The 8,765-nt window shown below is 34.3% G+C and overlaps 1 protein-coding gene across 2 annotated transcripts in view; it reads left to right on the top strand.

Moving 5' to 3' along the window:
• The first annotated feature begins 265 nt into the window (after nt 1-265).
• IMPG1 (interphotoreceptor matrix proteoglycan 1) overlaps nt 266-8,765 on the top strand; it is a 152,024-nt gene continuing 143,524 nt past the window's right edge. The window contains exon 1 of one of the 2 annotated variants that reach the window (XM_033217705.1): nt 266-518. In XM_033217705.1, coding sequence (XP_033073596.1) covers nt 452-518 — 67 coding nt within the window. In that variant the 5' untranslated portion in view covers nt 266-451. The remainder of the gene's footprint in view (nt 519-8,765) is intronic. The other variant, XM_033217704.1, reaches the window with a different exon arrangement.

Below are 8,765 nucleotides of genomic sequence, written 5' to 3'. Positions count from 1 at the left end.
CTTTTAATGGATGTTTCTTGTACATGTCATTTTAGAAAACATCTGAACCTAACTGTCAGCCTTATTCTCTAGCAGGACTTCCCCTGGCTCTCCGTGTCACTGTAACAGGTGAATAACTAAGAAAAAAGTGGTCTGTAGACTCTTGTTTATAATGGCATCTAGGGTCCTGGAGCTAGGCTGACAGATGCTCCTCCAGAAGGTTAATGAGATAAAGGTTCCTCCAGCTGTCCCTTAAGCAGAGATTACACCTGAGGGAAAGACAAGCAGATTATTCCAGAAACAGACACTGCTACCTGTTCTTCATAAATTAACATCCTCATAAAGGTAAACCAAGAAGGTTATCCTCTATCATCTGGTATCAGTATTTAATTATTTTTCACATTTCTGTTACTTTTTAATGAGATTTGAGGTTGTTCTGTGATATCAGAATTACCAATGCACAAAAGCCAGAATGTATTTGGAAACTAAGAGAGCTATTTTTGTTTTTTGGATTTTTCTCCAAGTTCAAGGAACCGAAGGTAAGTTATGTAAATGTTTATTTTTAAATTGCTTATTTATAAAATCTACTTATAGAAGTGAACATTTAGAACCAACAAGGCCACCAATTTATCTCATGGGCTAGTATATAGTAGGCCTTGAATAAATATTGCTTGCTTGATTGAATAATTATCAGAAATGATTTTCACTTGATTTAATATTTGCTACATGATCTTAAGTGCAGTGACTATTAACAAAATAGGAGAGATGAATGCATCCTATTTGCTGTTCTAAAACATTCATTGAAAATTCCTATTATTAATGCAAATAACATTAGTAGATCCATGAAACTGACTCCATTTATCCACCAAAACTCAATAAATAAAACCTAAAGGTAAAATTAATGTTTTAAGTCATTTATGGTCAGACAAAGAAAAGTATTTCTTACCTTCTCACAATGAAATCATGAGTTGTTTTCCCTTAGAAAATAGCAAGTATTCTTCATCTTCAGGGTTTATGATGAAAACTAACTTCGAAATTTGGTTGTTTTTGAAGTTGTATGTGTAAAAGTACTTGGCAGTATATGTTCTTATGGCAAATCTGCATCTGAATATGAAATTAAAATAAACCACAAACAGGATGTTTTAAGAAAAATGTGTTTAAAAAAAGAAAAAAAAAAACCTGTTGGAGAAAGTGTGACTTTTTTATATAAGGATAAGCCTAACTATTATAATATACTCAATCTTTTTAAGACATTTGAAGTCAATAAGGTTAAAGTTTTCTTTAAGGATGACATAGCTTCAAGATGATAAACATTTTAACTAAAGTATTAGTTTGGAATATCCATGAAAAAATAAAATTAACAGTCATTGCATGTGTAAGTCACAAAATAACTGTGATTCCATCAGTTATTTTATATGAAACTTCTCAGTGGTTGCATTTGGAGGGAGAAAAAAAATTTCTGGAAAAGATTTCTTCATGTTTTGTCATGTATAAACAATAGTGAAAGAAGCAAAAGTTTATTCACTTTTTCATTAAATTATCAATTATATATAAATGTTTACATTTATAAAATCATTTTAATTAGAAATAATGAGATTTTGATATATTCTGAACTGAATCTGATGAAGTAGACCAATTTGACTATTTCATAGATTTGATCAAGCAATGCAGCTGTGTTAGATTTTTTGTTACTTTAATACTGTTAATTTAACTATTTTTTCTATTTTTATATATTACATATCAGCTATTATACACAATTCCAAATATATAATTATATATAACATTAATTATATGTTATATAATTATGTATAATTATATATACATTCTAATGTATTACATATACATATAATTTAATATATGTAATATATTATATATATAGGAAGTGAAATGAAATAAACTTATCAAAAAAACTGCCATTTGTTATATGCTTACTTCTAGGAAACAATGTCCGATAATTGCGTAATAAAAAATCCTAACATGTTACTTGTTTTTTTTTTAATGTAGATTTAGGGAGTACAAGTGTAGTTTTGTTACACCTGTATATTGCATACTGGAGAAATCTGCACTTTAGTGTAACCATCACCCGAATAGGGTACGTTGTACTCATTAGGTAATTTTTCATCCCTCATTCCCCTTTCACTTTCCCATCTTTTTGAGTACCCAGTGTTTATTGTTCCAGTCTCTTATGTCTTTTTTGTGTACACATTATTTAGCTCCCACTTCTAACTGAGACCATGTGATGTTTGACTTTCTGTTTCTTAGCTATTTCACTTAAGAGAGTGGCCTCCAGTTCCATCCAGGTTGCTACAAAAGCCATTATTTCATTCATTTTTTTGGTTGAGTAACATTCCATTGATATATAACCACATTTTCTTTATTCATTCATTAGTTAATGTTCACTAGGGTTGATTCCATATCTTTGCTATTGGGAATAGTGCTGCAATAAATATTCAAATGCAGGTATCTTTCTGATATAATGATTTCTTTTCCTTTGGGTAGATACCCAGCAGGGGATTGCTGGATCAAAGGGTAGTTCTATTTTTGGTTCTTAGGTAAATCTCCATATTGTTTTCCATAGAGGTCATACTAATTTACATTTCTGCCAACAGTGCATAAGCATTTGCTTTTCTCCACATCTGTTATTTTTTGACTTTTGAAAAATAGCCATTCTGACTGATGTGAGATAGTATCTCAATGTGGTTTTAATTTGCATTCCTCTGAGATTAGTGACATTGAGCTTTCTTTCATCTGCTTTTTGGCCATTTGTACATCTCCTTTTGCAAAATATCTGTTCATGTTCTTTGTTAATTTTCTAAAATAATTTTACCTTTTATTTTAGATGCAGGGCATACATGTGCAGGTTAGTTACATAGGTATATTTCATGATGCTGAGTTTTGAGGTACAATTGACCCCACCATGCAGGTACTTAGCACAGTACTGAAGAAAAACTCTTTCAACCCTTGTCTCCTTCTTGCCTTCTTCCCCCTAGTAGTCCTAAGTGTCTATGGTTGCCATCTTTATGTCCATGGGGACCCAGTGTTTAGCTCCCACTTATAAGTGAGAACGTGCAGTATTGGGTTTTCTGTTCCTGCATTAATTTGCTTAGGATAATGGTCTCCAGCTTTATTCATGTTGTTTCAAAGGACATGATTTCATTTTGGGGGCTTTTTTTATGACTGCAAAGTATTTTATGGTGTATATATACCACATTTATTTTTTGATCCACCAATGATGGACACCTAGGTTGATCCCATGTCTTTGCTGTTGTGAGTAGTGCTGTGATGAACTTGCGAGTGTATGTGTCCTTTTGGTAGAATGATTTATTTTCTTTTGGATATAAACCCAGTAATGGGATTTCTGGGTCAAATGGTAGTTCTGTTTTAAGTTATTTAAGAAATCTTCTTTGACCACTTCTTGGTGGAGTTATTTAGTTTTTTCTTGTTGAGTTTTTTGCGTTCCTTATAGATTCTGGATATTAGCCCTTTGTTAGGTAAATAATTTGCAAATATTTTCTTCCATTTTCTGTGACATCTATTTACTCTGTTGAATATTTCTTTTACTGTGCACAAGCATTTTACTTTAATTAAGTCCTATTTGTCTATTTTTTGTTTTATTGCATTTGCCTTTGAGGCCTCAGTAACAAATTCTTTGTTCTGGCTAATGTCCAGAAGAGTTTTTCCTAGGTTTCCATTTATAATGTTTAGAGTTTTAAGGGCTCATGTTTAAGTCTTTTGTCTATCTTGAGCTAATTTTTATATACAGTGAGGGATGTTGGTCCAGTTTAATTCTTCTGCATATGGCTATCCAATTTTCCCAGTACCATTTATTGAATGGTATTTTCTTTCCCCAGTGTATGTTTTTGTTGACTATGTCAAAGATGAACTGGTTGTAGGTATGTGGGTTCTCTACTCTGTTCCATTCTATATTTTTTTTTTATATCAGTGCTATGCTGTTTTGATTACTATAGCCTTGTAGTATAATATGAATGTGATGCCTCTAGCTTTGTTCTTTTATTGTTTTTTCTATTTGAGCTCTTTTTTGGTTCCATATGAATATTAGTATTGTTTTTTCTAATTCTGTGAAAAATAGCATTGATATTTTGATAGGATTGCATTGAATTCGGAGATTAAGAAGTATGGCCATTTGCTGGTGCATTGACTCACACCTGTAATCCCAAAACTTTGGGAGGCTGAAGTGGGTGGATCACTTGAGGTCAGGAGTTCAAGACCAGCCTGGCCAACACGGTGAAACCCCTTCTCTACTAAAAATACAAAAATTAGTCAGGCATGGTGGTGGGTGCCTATAATCCCAGCTATTTGGGAGACTGCGGCAAGAAAAATCACTTGAACTCAACAGGTGTGGAAGTTGCAGTAAGCTGAGATCATGCCACTGCACTCCAGCCTGGGTGACAGGGCAAGACTCTGTCTCCAAAAAAAAAAAAAAAAAAAGCATGGCCATTTTAATAATATTGATTCTTCCAATCCATGACCATCAAACAATTTTCCATTTGTTTGTGTCACCTCTGATTTCTTTCAGCAGTGTTCTGTAACTCTCCTTGTTGATCATTGTTGGTATATAGAAATGCTACAGATATTATGTGCTGATTTTGTATCCCAAATACTTACTGAGTTCATCTATCAAATCTGGGAGTCTTTTGGAGGAGTCTTTAGGGTTTTCTATGTATAAGATCATATCATCAGCAGCAAACAGATAATTCGACTCCTTCTTTTCCTATTTCGATTCCTTTTATTTCTTTCTTTTGCCTGATTACTGTGGCTAGAACTTCCAGTACTATGTTGAATAGGAGTGGCTAAAGTGGGCATCCTTGTCTTGTTCCAGTTCTTAGGGGTATGCTTTCAAATATTCCCCCATTCGGTATGATGTTAGCTGTGGGTTTGTCATATATGGCTTTAATTATTTTGAGGTATGTTCCTTCTATGTCTAGTTTCTTGAGGGCTTTTATTGTGAAGTGATACTATATTTAATCAAATGCTTTTTCTGCATCTATAAAGATGATCATATAGTTTTTGTTTTTAATCCTGTTTATGTGGTGAATCACATTTATTGATTTCTATATGCTGAACCATCTTTGCATCCCTGGAATAAAGCTCATCTGATTATGATTATTGTCTTTTTCTTGTGCTGTTGGATTCAATTTGTTTGTATTTTGTTGAGGATTTTTGCATCTATGTTAATCAGGGATATTGGTCTTTAGTGTTCTTTTTTTGTTGTGTCCTTGCCTGGCTTTGGTATCAGGGTGACACTGGCTTCATAGAATGAGCTAAGGAGGATTCCCTCCTCCTTGATTTTTTGAAATAGTTCCAGTAAGATTAGTACCCAATCTTATCCATTCTTTTTTGTATGTCTGGTAGAAATCAGCTGTAAATCTACCTGGTCCTGGGCTCTTATTTCTTGGGAGATTTTTTTTGTTACTGATTTAACCTAACTATTCGTTATTGTTCTATTCAGGAATTCTATTTCTTCCTGGTTCAACCTTGAGAAGTTGTATGTCTCCAAGAATCTATTCATTTCCTCTCAGTTTTCAAGTTTGTAAGGGTAGAGATGTTCACAGAAGTTTCTGATGATCTTTTGTATTTCCATCATATCAGTAGTAATGTTGCCTTTTTCATTTCTGATTGTGCTGATATGAATTTTCTCGCTTTTTTCTTGGTTGATCTAGCTAGCAGTCTTTCAATATTCTTTACCTTTGTGAAGAATCAACTTTTCATTTCCTTGATGCTTTTTTTTTAGTCTCCCTTTCATTTAGTTCTCCTTTGATGTTTGTTATTTATTTACTTCTTCTACCTTTGGATGTGATTTGTTTCTATTTTTCTAGTTCCTTGAGGTGTGACATTAGGTTGTTAATTTGTGATCTTTCTGTCTTTTCACGTAAGCATAAAACATTATAAACTTCTCTCTTAGCACTGCTTTGCCTGTATCCCAGAGGTATGTTGTGTCTCTATTTTCATTAGTTTCAATTTTTTTAATTTCCATATTAATTTTGTCATTGACCCAGAGATCACTCAGGAGTAGGTTGTTTCATTTCCATGTACTTACATTGTTTTGAGTTCCTCTTGGGATTGATTTCTAGTTTTATTCCACTATGCTCTGAGAAGATACTTGATATAATTTCAATTTATTTAAATTTATTGATTCTTGTTTTGTGGCCTGACATATGGTTTTTCTTGGAAAATGTTCCATGCACTAATGAGAAAAATGTATGTTCTGCAGTTGTTAAGTAGAATGTTCCATAAATGTCTGTTAGGTCCATTTGGTATACACTACTATTTAAGTCCACTGTTTCTTTGTTGATTTTCTGTGTCAATGAACTGTCTAGTGTTGCCAGTGGAATGTTAAAGGCCCCCAATATTATTGTATTGTCGCCTATCTCTTTTGTTAAGTCTAGTAGAATTTGTTTTATCATTCTGGTTTTGAGTGCATATATAGTTAGAAATGTTATATTTTCTTGTTGAGTTGAACCCATTATCATTATATAATGACTTGCTTTGTCTATTTTTCCTACTGTGGATTTAGTGTCTGTTTTAGTTTGTATAAGTCTAGCTACTCCTTCCCACTTCTGGTTTCTGTGTTACATGGAATTTTTTTCTACCCCTTTAGCTTCAGTCTATGAGTGTTTCACTAATTAGGTAAGTTTTTTGTAAGCAGCATATCATTGGACCTCGATTTTTCATCCATTTCACCAACTTTTATCTTTTAAGTGGAGCGTTTAATTCATTTACATTCAAGGTTAATGGTAATATGTGAAGTTTTCTTTCTGTTATACTTTTAACTGTTACCTAGTTGCTTTGTAGTCTCAATTGCATACTTTTGTAACACCTGTGAGTATTATATTTATATTTGTTTTTATGATGGCAAATACTGTTTTTTCATTTCCATATTTAAAATTCCCTTGAGCATTTCTTGTAGGGGTGGTCTAGAGTTGACAAATTTTCTTAGCATTTGCTTGTCTTGGAAAGATTTTATTTCTCCTTCATTTATGAAACTTAATTTGGCAGGGTACAGATTTTATGGTTGACCATTTTTCTTTATGCAATGTGAAAATAGGACCTTAGTCTCTTCTGTTTTTAAGGTTTCTGCTGAGAGGTCTGCTGCTAATACTATGATATTTCCCTTATAGGTGATTAGAGGCTTTTCTTTTGCTGATTTTAGGATTTTCTTCTTCACACTGACTTTGGATAATCTGATGACTATATATCTCTGTGAAGTCCATTTTGCGACGTATATTTCTGGAGTTCTGTGAGCCTCTTATATCTGGATGTCTAAATTTCTAGTAAAATTGGGGAAATTTTCCTCAGTTTCCTAAATTATATTTTCCAATCTTTTTACTTCTTGTTATCCCTCATAAATGTCTATTACATATAGGTTTGGATGTTTTACATAATCCCCCACTTCATGAAGGCTTTGTCCTTTTTAAAAATTTTTTATTCTTGTCTGACTGGGTTAATTCAAAAACCTGCCTTCAAGGTCTGATACTCTTTCTTTCACTTGGTCTAGTCTATTGTTAAAACTTTTTATAGCATTTTGTAATTCCTTCAATGAATTTTTTATTTCCAGACATTCTATCAGGTTTTTTTATTTTAAATATCTATCTCTTTAGTAAATTTCTTATTCATATCTTGAATTGCTTTTCTGATTTCTTTGTATTTGTTTACAGCTTTCTCTAAGAGCTCATTGAGCTTCTTTAAACTCAATATTTTGACTTCTTTATCTGGTATTTCAAAGATTTCATTCTGATTAAGATCCATTGTGGGAGAGCTAGTGTAATCTTTTAGGGATCCTGTAACCCTTTGTTTTTTCACCAGGGTTTCGCAGAGCTTCTTCTTACCTGCATAAACTACCTCTTCTTTTGTTTTTGAATTCATTTGCATTGGACAGGATTTTTTCCCCTTCAGGATGTAACTATAATGTATGTTGTATATACTCTAACGTATGTTGTATATATATTATAGTTACATCCTGAAGGGGGAAAAATAGTCTTTTCGCTTTGGTTCTGCGTGCTTTCAGTGGCAATAACTCTATATGAGTTCCTTAGTCATAGGTAGCCTTTGTACTAGGCATGTGAGCAAGTTCACTGTCTCCTATGGTGCCAATATGGCAGAGGTCTCAGGAAGCCAGCACTGTGCACTTATGTCAGCAGATTGTGTATTAGGTTGTGCAGTTCCATCTCCAGGCCAGCAGGTAGTACTTACTTACTGGTAAGAGCCAGCTGAAGCAGAAGCTGATAGGTAGGTGCTTGATCTTTGTTTCCAGAAAAGGTGTTCCATTGTCCCAGGCAACAGGCTGATCTAGGAATGCACAGTAGCCTGTGCTCCCTCAGCACCTAAGTGAGAGACAATGCTGTGTGGAGCTGGACTGCCAACCCCACCCTTGGATACCCCAATGTCACCAGGCACAAATAAGCCCTAACCAGTGGCAAGGGAAGCTTCTGGTGAAATGTGCTGAGGTCTCCCCAATGAGGAGAGGGAGCTGCCCCAGCTCCATGGTCTGGGTAGGCAGAAACAGTCTTCTTCCCTGTCACATTCCTGTCCCAGCTCTCAGGACACTAAGATTGGAGAGACACCACTGCCTATCTCCAAGCTCCAATTTAGCCAACAGTCTTAAAAAAAAGGAAGGTTGCCCCATGGCTCTCCACTAAAATATTTCTGGTGCAGAACCTCCTCCCTCAGCCGTGTTCTATGCAACAGGAACACTGCCACTCTGTGTAGAGAACAGGGGGCACCTCACCTTTCCTGCAAGCCCCAGTCTGGTAGGCACACAGCCAGCA

The sequence above is a fragment of the Trachypithecus francoisi genome, unplaced genomic scaffold, assembly GCF_009764315.1.
Source record: "Trachypithecus francoisi isolate TF-2019V2 unplaced genomic scaffold, Tfra_2.0 Lachesis_group10, whole genome shotgun sequence".
In the NCBI taxonomy this organism is placed as follows: domain Eukaryota; kingdom Metazoa; phylum Chordata; class Mammalia; order Primates; family Cercopithecidae; genus Trachypithecus; species Trachypithecus francoisi.
This window is presented reverse-complemented; position numbering and strand designations above follow the sequence as displayed.